General features: G+C 43.1%; 1 protein-coding gene across 1 annotated transcript in view; it reads left to right on the top strand.

The window, feature by feature from the left end:
* The window catches only part of LOC138294223 (prolactin receptor-like), a 32,901-nt gene extending 20,551 nt beyond the window's left edge, over window positions 1-12,350 (top strand). Inside the window, exons 3-5 of the mRNA XM_069233361.1 lie at window positions 1,168-1,340; window positions 5,284-5,432; window positions 11,546-12,350. Coding sequence (XP_069089462.1) covers window positions 1,168-1,340; window positions 5,284-5,432; window positions 11,546-11,707 — 484 coding nt within the window. The 3' untranslated portion in view covers window positions 11,708-12,350. The remainder of the gene's footprint in view (window positions 1-1,167; window positions 1,341-5,283; window positions 5,433-11,545) is intronic.
* Window positions 12,351-20,452: the final 8,102 nt, after the last annotated feature.

Raw genomic sequence — 20,452 nt, 5'->3', positions numbered from 1 at the left:
TGGCTGCAGTGCAGGCACTGTTTGAGGCATTGGGTGCCTGATATTGCATGTTATTGCTTCATAATTATTTGCACAAAACCTGCAATCCTGTATTCGGAAAAGTAGAGTCCTTTGTTTAGGAATATAGGGCCAGATGTAGGTAAGTTTCATATTGCGACTTGCAATTTGCGAGTCATAGCGACTCGCAAATTGCAACTCGCAATATGAAATGCAGAAAGGTGTCTCAGACACCTTCTGCGACTCGCTATGGGGTCGCAAAGACCCACCTCATGAATATTTATGAGGTGGGTCGCAGTTTGCGATCCCATAGCGAGTCTAGGCACTCACAGGGAGGGTGGCCTGCTGGAGACAGCAGACCACCATGTCCGTGACTGCTTTCTTAATAAAGCAGTTTTTTTTTTCTTTTTGCAGCCCGTTTTCCTTAAAGGAAAACGAGCTGCAAAAAGAAAAAATACCGAAACCATTTAGTTTTGTTTTTTTCAGAGTAGGCAGTGGTCCATAGGACCACTGCCTGCTCTGAAAAAATATTTTTTTTTGCATTCACAAAGGGGAAGGGACCCCTTCCCTTTTGCGAATGAGTTACCATCTACTTCAAGTGGATGGTAACTGCGAGTTGGTTTGCGACCGCTTTCTCGGTCACAAAGAAACTCTACATCGCGATGCGGTCGCAAATAGGAAGGGAACACCCCTTCCTATTTGCGAGTCGGAATCACATTAGTCGGTACCGACTCGCAAAATGTGACTCTGCATTGCGTAAGGCCTTTTGCGCCTCACAAACTGCGTTTTTTGCAGTTTGCAAGGCGCAAAAGGCTTGCTACATCTGGCCCATAATTTCCAACAGATTTGATAAACTTGCATAATATTCCAGTCAGCCCATCCAAAATGTTAAAAAAATCACTAACTTAAGCCCCATCTGATTTAATTCATGAGACAATGTGCCGCAACTCGCCAGACCCAAAAAGGAGGCCTGACCTGTTTCTTTGATTCTTTTCTTCTTCCCTGAGTTACAGAAATGATCAATAATAGACTTGCTCTATATTTGGCAACATAGAATCAAACATGTCCAGTCAGGATATCTTGTATTCATTTGCCCATAAAGCCACCTGTTATGTTGCAGTAACACGAATTTCTGTTATTTTATATCCATGTCTGATTGAACTGATTTAGGAGAGAAATGCAAGTCAATGAGTGCAAAGATTACGTCACTGGTGGACCAAACTCTTGCTATTTCAGTCGGGAAAACCTGTGTCTGTACTGGACCTATGAGATATGGATTGAAACCTTCAACCATTTCGGATCCCAGGAATCGCAGAAGCTCATTTTTAACACTGAAGATGTCTGTGAGTATTACACACCTCTCTGTTGCTGTACCTACAACCAGTACCCTTGAGAGGGGTAAATAAGGGGATGAGGAGGAGAAATGTCCACAAAATAATATTTATACGGGAACAAGCCCCCAGAGCCGCCAGGTATGACCTAGGACGCATGAGTAACTAAGGTAGCCTGTGCCACTAAGGGAGCCGCCTAAGAGAAGCTTACAAGTGTCCTGTTTCTTTTCTCGAAGTTACTTCATTAAATACATTGCATTTATGTACCGGGCCATTAGCAATGAAATATTTGACAAGGTACACGCACAATACAGAATACGCCTTTTAAAAGTAAACATCGTTTAGAAGACAGAGCAGCCCAACCTATACTGCATCCAGCCAGCCGCCCAGCAGCAGTGCTAAGGCTCCAGTCCACTTTCATTGCCCCCTCCCCCCTCCGTCCCCCCCCCAAAGCCTTCCTCAGAGGTGACCCGCCTGCTTACCAGTCTTTCAAAGGTTTGCGGGTGGCCCTCTCTGACCCACTTTATATTAAAATGTGTTGGGATAAGAATGTCATAAACCGATATTTTTTTGATATCTTTAATCCAAAGATTTGTTTGGGGGTAAAAAGTGTTGAGTTAGAGCGAAAAAATGGAGAACAGAAGGAAAGCTGACACTTTTCAAACTAAACATAAGTGTAAAACCCTGGCCATACACTCTTTATTTTAAACAATGCATTTTATTGAGTATTATGGAGGTTGCATAATGCAAAAGTGGATCTGTTCAGAAAGGATTGTAAAATACTGAGCGTATCCAGCCCTGCAGTTTTAAATGATCACGCCTTCCCCATTAATCACTCAGTATTGGACTCCTTCCATCAGAACTAAATAAATAAATAATCGGTAAATGTACAAGCTGAACAGGTTTATTTAAAATGTCACATATGGCAGGGCTGTGAAGGCTATGAAAGGCGTCAGTGTGGGCCGCTGGTAGTTCAGTTGGCGCTCTGTCCAATGGAGAAACCCTGCAGTCATGGGAGAGGAAACGAAGAAAAAAAAGTCACGCCCACATCCTGTACAACTGTGAGCAAAATTGCCAAAAACACTGTAGCAAAATCAGCCTTTTATTTTTCTGAGGTTGAAAGTTGAACGCGCTGTACAATGGCATATTATTTGAATCCACCAAGTGGAGCACAGGGCAGTTGTGGAAGTTGTCAAATCATTGACTCAATGTGTGAAAATAACACGCGTAGCTTGAACTGGAGCCCTTCCTCTTCATAATCCACTGTTCACCCTCCCCTCCCTCCACCAGCACTGGGGCCTTATGTGATACTCATGAACCATGAGGCTTGAGTGGGGGAGCAGCTTGGGAAGAAACCAACACCCAGCCACCCTCTGCTTGGGGAGGCCTTTCGGGAGGGACAAACATGTCTGAGAGACAGGTGTCAATCATTCACAAGTCTTACACTTTGTCTCAGAAGGCCTTTGGGTCCTTCAGATGTGCAGACCCTGGGACTGACAGTATTCGGTCAAGCATAGAATGCACAGAAGTCGAGTCCCCAGGGATGAACATGAGTCTCTAAGGCTCCCTTGGCTACCCAGGCTAGGAGGCCAGAACCTCAAGGCAGGGAACATGATTGAGGCGTTAGGCTTAAAAGCTCAACCAGGCAACAGTACAGTTAAGTTAGGATAACAAACGTAGGGGGATATAACCGATTGTCCAAAGGGGTTTAAAAGTGGCAATTGTAAAATGCAAAATATACCTATTAAAACAAGTAGTTTCTAAATTATTGAAGGTTATTCAATGAGACTAGTCGAGAACACACAGAAACACAGTCTCAAAAGGTAAATATTCAGGGCTCTCAGTTCAAATAAAAATAGAGCCGGTAGAGAGAGTAAGTGAAACCCATTGAGGCAGAATTGAGTCTGGGTGACAATAACTCAAAGTCACTGTGATTGGGTCTTGCAGACTAGTGAGGGCCTGACTCAAAGTTGTCAAACTCATGGCTTCGGTGTGTAAGTTCTTTGTTTTTAACCAAGCTGTGATGCCTGCTGAGGAGATGCTGGGTCTAGCCAGTGCTCGGTCTGCCGCTTCGGCTTAAAGAACTGCATCTCAGATATTCTGGCAGCCTCCAGTTAAAATGGTGAATCTAATTAAGCCCTATTTCATGTCTCAAAAGTATCAAAAATAAAATAAGTGATTCATATTTTATTTGAGATGTGTGATTTGCAGGCCAACATACATTTAGGCCTTATTTTTGGTATTAATTAGATGCAAACTAATACAGCTGTTACCTTCATGCGCATTGTTCTGCAGCAAAGCTGTCATAATTTGACTCATGTAAATTTTACATTGCTTTACACAGTCTTCTACCATTATTGCTTCTTTAAAAGTGGAGGGATAATATTTTGAACGGGCCTCTCTGAGAGAATAGCCAGGAGAGGTATCCAAAATCCAGGACTTTCTCTAAGAAGGCAAAGTCATAACGTTTTACAGACCACATGGGACTGAAGCCTGGTTAGCTGGGGCCCGCCCACAGCAGAGATCAAACGGAGGGAACCATAAAGAGAGGCAGATTTCTTAGTCATACTCTCTTACACTTTCCGTTTCCCACTTGCTTTTTTTGGGAGTAACAGGCACATGAAACTATAGTAACCCAAGGGTCTAGAACAGTGGTTCCCAACCTTTTAACTCCAGAGGACCCCACTAAATTCGTCTTGGAAGCCGGGGACCCCCAAGCAATTTGCAATTTAAATTTCAAACATTAAAACAGCAATTCACAAAAAATACACTAACAAGTACGCACCAAACAAATACTCGAATTACTAATATAATTATTTTATATTGAAAAAAATGCAAAAATCGGTTTTTATTTAGGAAAGCTGAATCCTCAGGTCAGATTCTACATTTCCCAAGCGATTTCTGTTTTTATTTTTTAGGATCTGAGAAAGCTTTTTCACATAAATATGTGGTGGGGAAAGGAAGTAAAACCAGAAGGGCCTCTCTTCTCTCCATAACCTATGTCACATGTAATTAATTTGCTTTATAGCACCTCTCATACCAGTGTAGGCTGTCGGAGCACTTTACAGGGGACAACAAGGTTTAGGATTCATACTGGTAGGCATTTTCTAAGAGTGCTTGGTCTGGCGAAGCACAAATTCAGAACATAACACAGTGGTTAGAGTTGACTTTAATAAGAATGTATTTCTACACAAGCAAACCCTTTTTAGCAGCATAAGGATAATGAAAGACGTGGGAAGATCATAACTTTTTAATTTGTGCCCTGCAATTTGCATGCAGCTCTTTGGCAGCTCGTAGCTCTCTGTGCTACATTACGACTGTAACTTGTGAACTGCACAGTGACAAAATAATCTGTCTCAAAAGCAGTAACCCACTGTGCTATGCACATAAAATACTGTTCTTTGCATGATACACTTACTTTGCAGCAGGCCTATCAACCATCTGCGTTACTTTGAATGAGTCAAAACTGCCACTAGACAAAACACCCATCTATCACAACCAGCAGGAACATTTATCACCAGAGTTATATTGATGCTTTTATTTTTTCCCAAAAGCTGCTGGATGTACAAGGAAATTTGCAGTGCTTTCAAAACTGCTGCACAAATGACGTATCAGACAGACAACAGAGAGATAGATAGATAGATATATAAATAGATAGATAGATAGATAGATAGATAGATAGATAGATAGATAGATAGATAGATAGATAGATAGATAGACAGATTGATTTGTGGGTATATATTGTAGAAGTTAAATATTTTCTTGCAGAATGAAGTGTGTTGTGCCTGGGAAAATAATGGAGGCTGTTATATTGGATATGTGCACTAGAGAGATCCTTTAGTACTTTCTGAAAATGTATGGCCCTGTGTTGGAGAAATAGACATGTCAGGGGCTGCTGCATGGTGACATCAACAGTATCTTTTATGCATTTTGATTTAAAACCTTTTTATTTTAGCCAAAACAGAACCTCCCCTGAATCTGACACTCACCGACTGCATTACCCATCTGCAGGTGGAATGGGAGTACCCTGATGGTATTCATAGCTCCTATTTCCCACTGATGTTTGAACTCCGTTATCTGGAGCATGGTACTGGCGAATGGCTGGTGAGTTTCTCAATTATCACTAGATTATACAGTGGTACAGTTTGTCTAAAGCACTGTTCTTTATGCATATAAAAACAACACAATGTGGCATAAAGGTTTTACTTAGCACAACTATTGAGCATTAAAAACAGAAACTCTGCACATAAGAATAGTGGTGGTACGTAAGGCAAACAAGAAAGTTTACATAAGCAAATGTATGAGTATTTTTACATGTGTCGTCATAAGCATCCCCACGTCAGCAAGCAGAAGACACAAGTTGACAAGTCTGAGAATACAATCAACATGTGTCCAAGTGTGGTGACAGTGCCCATAAAACAATATAGGCCCATTTGTCTGTTGAAAGAAGTATACATTGAGAAGGGACACTGCAGAAACTGTGCCTTTTCCATATTGTCACTCCAGATTTTTTGCCTTGTTATCGACCCTATTTTTACTAGCATTATGACTCTATGCAGTGGCACCGTCAAGCCGTGCCACAGCATTTTAGTGTGAATTTGTTTTTACTCAATTGGGTTATTAAAGTATCCAGTTAAGTGCATCATAAATTGGTGCAGAAATGTCATCAGTGGTGTGGGAATTAAGGGGGTCATTATGAACACGGCGGGATTTCCCGCCATGTTCATGCTGGTGGTCTTTTCACAGGCCGCCAGGCCCCTTGAGACCCCACTCTTAAGAGCACCATTATGCACTAATTTGGCTGCAGTTTACAAGCACCGCAGTGTCATGTGTCAATGAAACATGCTTCTGCAGGAAGAAAAATCTATTTTTATGTTTTAAATAAGTCACTGGTAAAATAGGCATGAGAAGCCCAAAAGGCTCAGTGCTTAATACTTAAAAATGTGGAAAAACGGACATTGGAAAAAGTGCCTTTAGAAAAGTACACTCTGTGCTGCCTTATAATGAGAATTGATTTGTCTCTCAGCACTGCACCACTGAATACACATCTTTGGCTGACTTGTATATGACCCTCCTCAGGGAAGCTAATGGCAGGAAGGTAAGAGTGGTGTTAACAGTAGCCCCTTAGCAAGGATTAGCCGCCAGGGAAGGGGCAAGTCTAATGGCAAAACAAAGGACAACTTTCCTAGCTCTTCCTTTTGAAATGGAGGTGCCACATAGGGCAGTTAGGGACTGCAACCATAGATTCCTAGAGCCACACCTCTTCTCTAATAGAGAGTGGCAAGCGGGAGGAACAGGGTTTCTGCAGGATTTAACACCATCCTCAAAAGTATAATGTAGGCTGTTAGTGGTCTAATACTAGGACCAAATGGTTAATTTTTATAGAAGAGTCAACCTTTTTTGATGTCTTTATGCAAGAGTATGATTCTGCACAGAACCTCCTGAGGAATTACTTTTGTGATGTAATAACTGTGCAGAAAAGCATTGGGAGATGACCAGTCAAAACCATACATGTTTTTTGTGCATGAAGGTATCTATTGACATTGTAAGCAACTAGACTGACGTTTGAATGGGCCCCAGTGTTGCTGGGTGGTAGATTTCTGTTATTAATGCCTAACTACATTTTTCTGTGCAAAGAACGTTAGTGCTAGAGTTTTGTTATTAATGCCCGACCTTCTTTATTCTGTGCAAAGGAAATAAAGCTTGCTGCTTCCCTTCGTTCTGATCATTTGTGATACAGCTCACCTCAACCATTTGGTCTCAAAACTGGCTTTTCTGGTTCTCTGTGCGATCCTTCACTTATTATGAGTTGCATATTGAGCCTTCTGATAAGTCTTATCAGCAGACATTCTCTATGTCATAGCTTGTATCTTTTGTCAGCCTGTAAAGAGATGCTTATATTGCCCTGGTTTCCACACTGTTGTATTAGATGGTATTGTATTGTAGTGGTATTGTATTATAATGCAACATTTACTTAGCACTTACTACCCATATGTGTGGCACTGAAGTGGCTGTGTACAAGGGCAGCATGCTACTTCATATAGGGTGTGTGGATAGAAAGTGTCTTTGTTTTAATCCTAGGTGTGAAGTGTTTCCATGACATTCATGAGGACCACTGAGGTGTGGTTATCATGTTATGGATGAAGAAGTGTGAAGGACAGGCAAACAGTTTATGATTTAATGTGAACCAACAGCTTTGAGCACCTCTGCAGGTCCTCTTATGGTATTTCTTATCATCATAGTCTACATAGTTGGCTACTGCACCGGGTTATCCATTCTGCGATATTCTGTTTACAGCTGATGGTTCTGAGCATAGGCTAGAGTGAGAAATAGTGGAGAAATCTACTGAGATGGACCTTATTTTTATCCAATATGTAATTGTCACTGTGAGATGTTTAGAAGCAGTCATACTATATAGATTGCTAGACCCTGCAATGGTGGACTGAATTAAAGTAATCTGTTGGCCAGGGGAATGTGGCAGGCCTCTTCAAATATTCCATGCCTATTCAGTTGGTGATGGATGTTTTTATTGCTGTGGTCTGATGCCATACTAGCTGATGGACATGAACTGTAATAGTTTTCTCTTATGTGAGTGGAATGTGAAGCCGTATAAGGCAATTGTGATGTAGCCCGTAAGAACTACATTTGTCTACCTGACTTCCGAGTGTTATGGTATTCGTATTAATGTAGGCCATGAGTGTTATAACTGAATTAACATTACTATATACTACCCAGGCTAGACATTGGTCAGTCCTTCATAACTTACCTGGACATAGAAATTTGTTTGCTGTTGGGTTTTTCCATATATTTGAATTGTAGACTGTACTTGAAGGTGTAATTATTTTGGGTTCTACCCCAACGTTGTGAGATGATGTGGTTATCATATAAAGAGCTAGGTGTTCAACTCTTTTCTTAAATATATATGCTCCTGAAAGCATTGAATCTTGGCTGGTATTGAGTTCCTGAACTCAGCGGCTTGTACTGAGAAAGCAGTGCCTCATATGAATTTCTCATAGTAAGGTGGTATGATGATCTGTGGTCTGTTTTGTTTGATTAGCTTGAATTTAAGTCGTAGATATAGTGGTCCTTTTCCTTGGGATGCTCTATGGATAATGGAGGCTGCCGTGAACATTGCTGTTCTAGCTATAGGCAGCCAGTGAAGTGATAGTAGAACTGGAGTCATGCATTCCCTTGGCTAAAGGTGGAGAAGCATTTTGGATCTGTTTTATTTTGTGTTATGGTATAGGATATTGCCATAATCAAGCTTCAAGATTACAAATATGGGGATAGCTTGTACCTTTTGTTGGTATCCAAGTTACAGGAGGATGATTGTGTAGAATGAGCTCTTGTGCTTTTTTATATGTGGTATTAAGGACATGCCTGAATCCATGCTTACCCTTAGGTGTCTGACTTCGCTTAATGTTGTGGATGGGTTTGAGTTCTTCAGCCTATATGGTGGTAAACTGGTATTTTTACAGCTGTCTGCAGCTCTCTTTCTTTTCGCTGTTGAGCTTTAGTTGATTACTCATCCATGCATCTGTGGCACAAACGCAGTTGTCAAGATTTAAATTTTAGAGGTCTTCCAGGCCATCATTTTTTCTAATGATTTGTGTCTCTTCTGCACAATTGAAACCAGTGACGTAAATGATTTAATCAGGTCAGTATGTGGGTTAGGTAGATGTTGAATAGTAGAGAAGATATGATGGACCCCTGAGGAATGCCAGAGTGTGGGTTGGAAGAAGACAATATCAAATGTGGTACACTAAGCTTTGTTTGCCTCTGAAGAAAGAGACACCCTATTTTGGAGTATTTCAAGCATTCAGGGATGATGGAGTCTTTAGTAGTGTCAGTGGACAGTGTCAAAATCCACTGATCAATCCAAAAGCAATAGGGCGTTCACTCCATTCTTATTGACTATGAATTTTCAGCCATCCCAAACGGATATATTAGATGACTCTGTGCTTCTTCCGGGTCTGAAAGAGATTTCTGGACTTTAGTAATTTTCCTACATAAACACGGAATAGACATTCCTCTTTCAAACGTTTTACCTAGGAATGGCGCATTAAATATTGGTCTGTAGTTTGCTTGATACGACAAGTCGAGGTTTTTTAATGTTGGAGGTTTTCAGCTCAGATGGAAATGCACCTAGTTCTGAGGACTTGTTGAGTGAGCTCCTTGCTACGCCTCTGTACAGGTTGTATGAAGGATATCTTTAAATATTTCTGAAAGTGATCTTAATGGTTTGCATGCAAGAATAATGTTGAGATGGTATTGAAAGTATTAAGGTGTGGAAGGCTCGTCATAGGAAGTGGTCTTTCGATCTATGTCCTCTTTAAGATAATTTACTATCTTTTTAATTTTTTATCAATTCCATTGATAGTTTATGACAAAAAGCATGTGATTGTAATTTTTCAGTGTAGGGGCACTCTGGATTTGAGAGTGCAGCACAAATCTTGACAAGTTCCTTAGAAGGGTATTCTGCTTCAATTATGTGTGTGAAATAGTGTTGTATATTTGTGGGTCTGATAGCTCTTCTGTAGGCTGTGGTGGCACTCCTACCGTGGGCTTTAGTTGAAGCTAAACTTACTAGTCTGTATGTAGAATGTGTTGTAAGGATATAACACTTCTAAATTAAATGGTCATAGTACCTCCAGCTTGATTTGGTGTCCATGAAACACACCATTGTGTGTCATTCCAATAAGAGTTATATGAACTAAACTAAGTGCCATTATCTAAGGTGCTTTTATACAAAACTGTGCCAAAGCTGGGCAACTTGGAAACTGGCTTCCTTCTGGTGGTCGGACTGCTTTTTGCAAATCTGGCTGAATTTCTCTAATGGACTCCTATTCTGTTTTACTGACTTCAGCTGCAGACCGCATAGTCCACTTCAGCTTGGTACCCAAGTTGAAGTTCAGTAAATCTAGTATGTGGCTTTCACAAGAACTTAGGACTTTTAGACTTGCCCTTCATGCCTCTGCTAAATTGTGGCTCTGCCCCATGAACTGATGGAAAAAAAGCTAATGATACATATGAACATGCCGTTGGAGTATAAGTACTGGTATAATGACTGAGAGTGCACTAAGACCTGCTAACCAGACCTCAGTGCCAGTGCTCTGACCTTTGAAGGTGTATGTTTAATTGGCTTGAACCTATTTGGCATAGGTTAGCTTACTTATAAGTCCCTAGTATTTGGTAGCAGTGGTACCCAGAACCTGCAGGTTAAAGTGAAAGTTACCAAAGAATGCCTTCCATTGCAAAAATTGTGCTTTAGAGATCTTACACACCCTTGCACTATGGCGCAAGGGTGTGTGCATTGGCGTGTGGCAGCCAAAAGTGAGCCAATGCTGTGGGAGAAAAGAAAAGATGCCATACCTTTGTAGATATTTTTTTTCCCTTTCTTATGCGCAAGACAGCAAAGTCTACTATTGTTGTTTATATGTTGCATCAAATATTAATACATCTAGGTCTTAATTTCCAGGAGAGGTGCCTGAACGTAACGCAAAGTAACAGTTTGCATTACTTTGCTTCAGGTGGCACCCATTGGTGATACGTAGGTATTCCCATGCAATCACTCATGTTTTGTTGACACAAAGCCATCTCTGGAAACAATACTGGAGAGAGTTGTGAACCACAAAATAACACCTCTGTGTTAGCTTGAAGAAATGCTTTTATTTCTCCAGACTTTGTATGTGTGCTGCAATGTACATAACGCTTCTAAAGTGGGAAAAGTCTTAAAGTTTGTCTAGGCATAGTATTTTGTACCCTTCCAGTACAAAACCTATGCTAGACATGCCACAGACACATTTGCGCTATAGTGCAAAACTGTATGTGTGGCACTAGGTAGCCTGATTGTGCGCCATGCTAGAAAGAGGACATGAAGCTTCTTATCTTAGTAGCAATGGTGCTGCCCTGCTCTTTCCCTCTCATGCAAAGCAGCAACTTTGATTTAGTAAACCTACCCCTTCATGGTTTGAAAATAAAACTTACAAGCCCCCTTCACTGAGTTCAGAGGTTATGTGATTCTAGCTCCATTGATGCCACCAGAGTGTGAGGTGATGTGAAATGTATCATCACTTCCACTGCCTCTACGATTTTGGTGACATTAGGGGACTGTTGTGCGCTTTAAAAAAAACCCAATATATTTTAAATATTCAATGCACTATACATGAATCACAATTCTAATTCAAAGTATTGTATTTGCTATGTTCTCTTCACAGCTTGAATCGGACGTGGGGGAGCAAACAAGCTACAGCATCTATGACGTGGCCCCAGAACAGACATACACTGTACAGGTTCGCTGCAAAAACGCTAACCACAGAGGGTTTTGGAGTGACTGGAGCCCACCGGTAACACTAAGCACAGCCATGAGACGAAAGTAAAGGCTCCAGAGAAAGAATACCATTGTCCTCAAGTTAAAAGATGCCACAGCCCAAGGACTGTCAACTTCACTCTGTTTGAAAATAACCTGTTGTGGTCTCAAATAAATAGATAGGTAGACAGATAACTAAATCCTCAGTTTTACATGTGCTGTTCAGCAGCCATGTGTACTAATTGGTCAAGAAAACAAATGACAGATGACCCTAATCAGATACCAGGAAAGGTTCAACCTGAATACCTAGATAATAATCCAGGCTCCTCATCGGTGCACGAGGAGGACAGGGGTGCAGGTTGTACTCTAGGTGACAATGATGCCAGTGAAATATGCCTTAAAGGAAGTGTGCCGGCTGCAGATCTGTTTTTTTTTTATTTTAAGAGTATTTTATTGAGATTTGATACAGAAGAATTAAATAACATAAATGTAAACTAAAGAGAAACAATTCATTGTATGTTACTATCAGATCATGTGGGAACAGCAGTTTAGGATATAGCATAAGGAATTGATCCACATATGTAAAATCAGAGGGTGGATTTAAGTGTATTTGTTTGTAATAATGAGGTGAAGTTGATTAGTGTGTGTGTATGGTGGGGGGCCATTTTTTTAACGTTGTGGTGAGTGATTAAGGTACCTCAGCTGTAGATGAATGAGCCTAGAGTGAGAGAGAGGAAACAATAAAAGAAAAGATGACAGGGGGTGTACGGAAGAAAGTATGTGGGGATGGGTGAGTGGGTGGTTAGGGAGTGGAGAGGGTGTGGGGAGGAAGGGGGAGGGTGGGAGAGTGAATGAATGAATGAATTAATGAATGCGTGTGGTTACATAGACGAGCGAGACATGAAGATGTCTAGTTTGCACCAGAATTTACTGTTCTTCATTGGTGTTGTCTTCAAGTATAAGTTTAGTAAATTATAAGCAGTTCTGGTGATTTGGACCTATTTCCACCATGTGTGGGAGGAAAGTTTAGATAAGTCTTTCCGTTCCTTGAGGATAACTTTAAGGCCGGTTGTGACTAGAATGCCCCATAGGAGACGGTCCTCTTTGTTTAGTGTCTGTTTAATGTCAGGGGGCGGATACCCAGCATAATAGAGGCTACAGTAGGAGTCCATTTCGTATGGAGTATTTGAGGTATGGTATTACTGACGTCCTGCCAGATGTTTTTAGTGGCGGTACACTCCATTAGCATGTGTTTTAAGTCTCCTGTTTCCTTCTACAGCTCCAGCATGTGTTGGAGGGTGGGAGACCTAGTTTATAAAGTTTGGCTGGAGTCCAGTGGGCCATATTGGCTACACTGTATCGACACTGGGTTAGTGATGCAGTTATCATGTTGGAAGTGAGGTTTCCCCAGGTAGATGGTCAGTCAGGTGTGACTTTTGGAGGGTTGTTAGACTCTGAGAGTAGAGTTTCCCATTTGTCTTGTATTGGTTTATTTAGGGAAGTTTTTGTAGGGGATAGGAGGGAGTATAGTTTGTAGGCTACGTGACCGCCTTTGGTATATTTTTTTTATGTGTTGGGTAAGTCGGGTGGTTGGAGGTTTATGTCTGGCTGTAAGTGATTTATTTTAGGGAAATGGTACAAGCCTAGGTCATTTATGTCAAATTTATCTTAAATTTGGGAGAACTGTATGGGTTTTGAGAGAATGCTGAGATCTCCCACCAAGAGAATATCTTTTTGTGCCCATTTCTTTATATACATCATGCTCCCTTCTAGTTTCAAGTTTTCATTGTGTTATAGAGAGGCTAGACATGTGTTTAATTTTGTTGAGTAGTTTGTTGTCAATTTTTTGAAGTGCCTATGCTTCAGATCTGTTTGAGTAAAAATGTTGCAAGGGCTGCTTGATGTGCAAATAGTACTGCCTTGATCTCTGTAACTCACAGTCGAGCATTCTTGTCTCACACCCTGTGCTAATTTCTCTTTACCGCTACCTTAATAACTTCCCTCCCTCATTGAGGATTGTCATGTCTGCCATGTATTCCCCCTTGCTTCTTTTCTGTCCCTCCTCACCTCTTTCTCTTATGTGTTGCTTCCCTCTTGTGTAGCCACCCCACTCTTGCACGCCTCTCTCTTCACTCTTGGAAGTGACACTTTGTAAGGATGACTCTCCAAGGCATACACTTGGTTAGACAGCTGATGTTTATTTTTTCTTGAGTGGTACTGCACAATGGGTGGGGCGGCAGGATGACCACGTCTCTGCCGGGCATATGCAACAGCCACACTCCATGTCCAAACTCACATTACAAATCCACACAACTACCATCACCACTCTAGAATCAAGACCCAACACACTTCTCCAAAACTGGGCAAAGAAGAAGCAGCAGAGGGCACCACTGGGTTCATAAGATCTAACGCAGGAGATGTACAATCTCATAAAAACACAGTCACACTTATGTCTGCATGCACATGAATTAGCTTGCATTTGTGTTTGTAAGCCTGCCTTGTATGCAGATCTGTATGAGCAAAGACACTCATATAATGCCTATTACCCAGCACCAAGACGGGGGACCAGGATATGGGTCCCAAAGAGAGCGATTGGTTGTACAACAAAAGAGAGGTTGGTAAGAAATGGAGATGCTAAGCAATATGACCTAGAAGAGTGATGGTGGAAAGAGAGGAATGAAGTGACAGACACTGGTTCCACATGTATTGATAATAAATAAATTGTGATGAGACTTTTTGAAATGTCTTAAACGAGTACAAAATACTAATTCTAAACATTGCAAACTGTGTTAGTGCATCTGTACGCAGTGTGGTACCTGGACAAGTTCCAGAGACATTTTGAGTTGAAGTGAAGGGATTGGGACAGATAGGCATCTCGAACTGAGGACTCTTCATTTCTGCTCCAACTTTTGGCAGCGCCTGACCCCATCCTCTGTATTTTCATCATATTTGAAACCCTTCAGCAGGAGCTACAAGGGATTTGATCCAAGGCAGATGAACCCTTAGGTGATTCGGTCTTTACACCACTCCTGTTGATGTGGACATTCGGTCATCACCCAAACAAACACACTGTACTGATCCATTTGGAGCCTTTTCACCACCACCACCTGTATTTGCTGTTTCTGCTGAAGCTGCCTGGAGTTTTATTACCTCCTTTGGACAATGCATACATGCAGCTTCCACTGCAGTGATTTTTATTCCCAAGGTTGTACTGTTCGATTCCCAACCTGGTCTTCTATTTGAAATCCTTTCTGCTAAAACCTCTAAGATTTCTTGACTGTGTCCTTCCAGAAAGAGACTTTTGTTTATACTTTTATTTTCATTTTAACCAAAATACAGGCGTTTGTACACTATAGATATGGCATAACAGTCATGGATAGACAAAGATGATAGTTCAGTGAGGACATACATTTGTGCCTACATCCATGAGGCATGGGTATGGAGTTGTCATGGAAGCCGGCTGAGGTTGGAAACATAGGCACCAAGTGGCTCTCATATATCACTAGAGCTGGAAGCAGGAGGCAGCAGAGTACAATATGTCTCAGCATTCATAGAGCATGTGATAAGGTTTCGGAGCCGATAAGTACACTTAGCAGCGTTTCTTCCTCTTCAATTAATAACTATTCTCCTTTTGCCTAATAGAAGTGAAAGTCAAACGAATTTGGGGTAGGATTTAGCAACTTCTTTTACAGACTCAAGAAGTGCTATCATAGATGAGATAGATAGGTCTGAAGTGTTCATCACATGGAGTTCTTTACACAGTGTTTGCCAGTAAGAGTATACACTTGGGGCAGGACCAGGCCATACGTAAAAATCCCCCCTAAGTGGCTCCACATCCTCAGCAGTTAGTGTCATTTGAGAGGTCATAGCACATAATTATAACAAAAGTATACTATACCCTGTTAATATTCATACATTGGATTAATCTACCATTGGAGGAGATATTTGTAATCTGCTCACAGCAATATGTCAACTGTTCATCTGGAATTTCAGTGCCCAATTCCTGTTCCCATCCGGGCTTCAAGTCTGTAATCGGCAAGGAGTAGGCATTGGTATTGTACATCGTGGTAACTAATTTAGAGGGCGAGGGTTTGTCAAAAGCATTGTAATCAATTGCCATCAGGTGGTTCAGTTGGAAAAGAGAGATAGGGGGTGATTCTAACCCTGACCAGCGGCGGAGGCCGCCCGCCAGAGTTCCCCCCTCCAGAACACCGCCCCGCGGTCATAAGACCGCTGCAGTGATTCTGGGTTTTCCACTGGGCTGGCGGGCGACCGCCAAAAGGCCGCCCGCCAGCCCAGTGGAAAACAACCTTCCCACGAGGACGCCGGCTCTGAATGGAGCCGGCGGAGTGGGAAGGTGCGACGGGTGCAGTTGCACCCGTCGCGAATTTCACTGTCTGCAATGCAGACAGTGAAATTCAAAGTGGGGCCCTCTTACGGGGGCCCCTGCAGTGCCCATGCCATTGGCATGGGCACTGCAGGGGCCCCCAAGGGCCCCACGACACCCCATACCGCCATCCTGTTCCTGGCGGCAGAGCCGCCAGGAACAGGATAGCGGTATGGGGTGTCAGAATCCCCATGGCGGCGCAGCGAGCTGCGCCGCCATGGAGGATTCTTTTGGGCAGCGGAAAACCGGCGGGAGACCGCCGGTTTTCCTCTTCTGACCGCGGCCAAACCGCCGCGGTCAGAATGCCCTGCGGGGCACCGCCAGCCTGTTGGCGGTGCTCCCGCCAACCCTGGCCCCGGCGGTCCATGACCGCCGGGGTCAGAATGACCCCCATAGAGTTTTGGAGTCGGTGATTTGTCCATGTATGAATTGGGTTGGTAGAAGTTTCTCCAAAGTAGTTGGCATATGACCTGATGCGATTATTAACAAATAGATCATTGAGCATATGTACATTCATGAAGCGTTGATGTCTGATCACCCTAGGTTTGGTCGTAAACTTTAATTGAAGGTTATAGCTCAGAGAAAGGTGCGTGGGGTATGGTCCATTAGTGTCAGTTATTGTTACAGTCTTAGCCATGCCCATCTTCTGAATTTCACCCTATGTATTTCTTTAGTGGTCACCTAGACCTCAGTAAAATCGTATTTCGTGAGGGGGTGAGAGCTAGCGATCCTCCCTCTAGGTTTAGGTGTGGTGAGTGTCTTGTATTGTGCATCCAGTGCTGTTCCACCAGATTATGGGGGTCATTCTGACCCCGGCGGGCGGCGGTTGCCTGGCGGGAACCGCCATTTGGCCGCACCGCGGTCAAAAAACCGCTGGTGCAATTCCAACTTTCCCGCTGGGCCCGCTGGGCCGGCGGGCGCTACCCAAGGGAAAGAGGCCTGCAACACTGAAGCCGGCTCCAAATGGAGCCGGTGGTGTTGCAGGCGTGCGACGGGTGCAGTTGCACCCGTCGCGCTTTTCACTGTCTGCTAGGCAGACAGTGAAAAGCATGCTGGGGCCCTGTTAGGGGGCCCCTGCACTGCCCATGCCAGTGGCATGGGCAGTGCAGGGGCCCCCAGGGGCCCCAGGACACCCGTTCCCGCCATCCTCTTCCTGGCAGTAAAAACCGGCAGAAACAGGCTGGCGGGAAGGGGGTCGGAATCCCCATGGCGGCAGCCATGGAGGATTAGCCCAGCCGGGGGAAATCCGTCAGGAAACCGCTGGACCCGGTTTTCCGACCGCGGCTTTACCGCCGCGGTCGGAATGGGCTTTGAAGCACCGCCAGCCTGTTGGCGGTGCTTCAGTCATCCGCGACCCTGGCGGTCATAGACCGCCAGGGTCAGAATGACCCCCTATATGCCTCGAAATTAGGGGTGGCCATGCCGCCTAGTTTGCAAGCCATGCAGCAGTTTAGACCATGCTATCTGAGGTTTCCAGCCCACCCACGAAAATCTTAGCATGAGAGATTTGAGGTGCTCGAAGAATAATTTGGTTCGAGGTTTTGGGATATTTTGGAAGAGGTAGAGTAATTTGGAAAGAACCACTATCTTCATGAGAGCAACTCTGCCAGTTACTGTCTAGAGATGCTTTTAATATAGCAGCCGTAGTGTTTCCTGAACACCAGTAATGTCCATGTGATATCTGAAGCCCAGGTATCTCACGGGTTCTGACTGCTACTGAAAAGGAAATGTTAATCTGGATTGTTGAGTGTTTTTAGTCAAAGGCGTCAAGAATGATTTTGTCCAGGTGATCTGTAAACCAGGACAAATGCCACATGTAACAATTTCATGTATGACCAGTGTTAGATTTAGTGCAGGGTCTTTCAGGATAAGTAGGATATGATTTGCATACGCAGAGAGTAGTATCCCTCGTGTGCCTAATTGCATACCCCACTAGCAGTGATATTGTCTAAGAATGCACGCCAGGGGCTACACCTCTAGGTCAAAAATTATGGGAGACAGGGACCATCCATGTCTAGTCCCTCTTCCGCTGGGAATGGGGGGTGGGTATTAGAGTGTTCACTGTAATTCTAGCCAGTAACTCATTGAAGAGTAGGTGACCCACCTCAGGAAAGACTTGTATCCCATCCTCTCAATCATCATTTTCAACGCATTCCGTTTTCCCTTAAGGAATGTGTTATGTTTTATGATGTACTGCTTTGTCACTGCTTTGTGTTTTATCGAATGCCTGTGCCCTGGCATTCCAAGGGAGACAGTTGGAGTTGCTCTTGGACATGGCAGGACACCGGGTCGTGTCGTAATGAATAAACTTGATATGAAAAGCTTACCAAAGTATCCAGCATTGCTTCACTACATTTTGGTGACGAGGATTTCTCGGAGACACGACCAGAGTTGGTGTACGTTCATCCCTTGCTGTGTTCGACTCCGGCGCTCTTGTTGACGCAGTGAAGGCCCGACTTAGACGCTGCTGCTGGAGTCGGAGGGAGCTGCTTATGGATCCTTAGCAGGCGTGGTTTTCGGGGAGGAGCCTGTGATACTGATCGACGTGGGAGTAGCGAGAGGCGGTACTCCTCTTGTCCAGCCCAGTGATTGGAGGTGGGGGTGTGTGCCAGGCGTAGCTTTCCATAGAGACGATCCCTGGCATATGTAGAGCATTTGAAACGCTCTGTTGTGCAGTGCAGACACTGTATGTATAGCGTCTTGTGTCGGTTTGGGGTAGCTTGAACCTTGTCGATTGCTGCAACTTCCGCTGAGGCTGACGAGGATTTACACACCTATTTGTAGGTCACACAAGGATTTGCACATTTGTGTTTTTGTTTTCTGAGTTTCCAGTGTGTCTTAACCTTCTGATTTTCACCAGTGGCCGTACACTACAATGTTTTAACTGTACTATCCATATACTTACAGTGTCTTCTGTGGACATATTTGATCCATCCATGAGTACTACAGCAATGGCAAACCATGGTAACATTTCTCCACCACCTCTATTTTTACCTCTTCCAGGGTCACCTGCTGTGCCCTGGGAAGATTGGATAGAAATGTTTGAAAACTATATAGTAGATTTAGATGGACAAGGTTTTACTTTGCAAAGGAAGAAAGCCATATTATTGAGCAATTTGGGGTGTGACGGTCAGCGTATTTGTAACTATTTACCAACAGCGCTCGGTGCAAATGGTCAACCGATGGATGATGTGTTTAAAGAAGCTATAAAAAGGTTGGAAACTAGGTTTGCCAAGGAAACCCATTTGGTTGTTGCGAGATATCAGTTTTACACTCAGCCTCAAGATCACCATGAAACTATTGATGAATTTGTTTCTAGGTTAAGGGAGTTGTCAGTCAAATGTAGGTTTGGGTCTATGACTGAAGTGTTGATACGAGATCAACTCATAGTCCAATGTCGCGAGAAGAATATACAAGAGAGTCTTTGGGCTGCAAAAGATCCCAGTTTACAGGAGGCAATCAAAATGGCAAAAGTTATTGAAGAATCGCAGCGGCGCATGAAAGAACTAGAGAAGAAAGACAAATCTGCTGATGTAATGGTATTGTCTACTGATACTATTGGTGCTCAGCAGGAGTTTGGAGTGCTTTTAAAGAAATCAGTATCTTCCAAAGTAAAAGGGAAAGAATGCATTTGCTGTGGGAGCGCATACCATTTGTCAGATTCCAAGAGGTGTTTTGCTATCAATAGAGATTGTCGCAAGTGTGGCCGTAAAGGGCATTATGCTCGCAAGTGTAGAGAGAGTGCTACGGCTTCTAAGGAAATCAAATCAGGAATAAATGTAGTGGGAGAGGGTTATGATATTCCTTATGAAGAGAGAGTCTTAGTAGTGAGTCAAGAAGAGGATTTGGTTGAGAATAACAGTGTGCATAGGATGTCCAGACCTGTTGCATTCTTTAACATAGATGAATTTCATGTGAGCCTTATGATTGATTCGGGATCTTTGTATACTATAATTCCCGAATTTCTCTTTAAGGAGCATTGGAAAGGTGAGAAATTGTTTCCCAAAGATATTTCTCCTGGTGGTTACCAGGGTGGGAAAATCCATTTGTTGGGGTATATGGTCCCTGATTTGAAGGGAGGAGTGTCATGGGGAAACTCTATGTAGCGTTGGAAGGTCTACCTATCTTAGGGTGGATGCACCAGTTCGATCTCAACATTGTTATCAATCCAAGGGCTTCTGACCAGATTCTGGTGGTTGAGGATGTACAAGTGCATGACATTCTTGAAGAGGCAAAGCATGTGTTTAGGAAATCTTTAGGGTGTTTAAAAGGCTATGTACATAAGATTGTTGTAATGGAAAATGCTGTACCCATGCAGCACAAACTACGCAAGATTCCTTTGGTTGTGAGGAGTGAGGTGAAGAAGGTGATTGATAACATGTTGTCTGAAGGCATTATTGAACCAGTAGAGGTGTCTCCTTGGGTCTC

This window comes from Pleurodeles waltl, chromosome 4_2 (genome assembly GCF_031143425.1).
Source record: "Pleurodeles waltl isolate 20211129_DDA chromosome 4_2, aPleWal1.hap1.20221129, whole genome shotgun sequence".
NCBI classification, from domain to species: Eukaryota; Metazoa; Chordata; class Amphibia; order Caudata; family Salamandridae; genus Pleurodeles; species Pleurodeles waltl.
The sequence above is the reverse complement of the archived record's forward strand: the minus strand, read 5'-3'. Positions and strand labels throughout refer to the sequence as shown.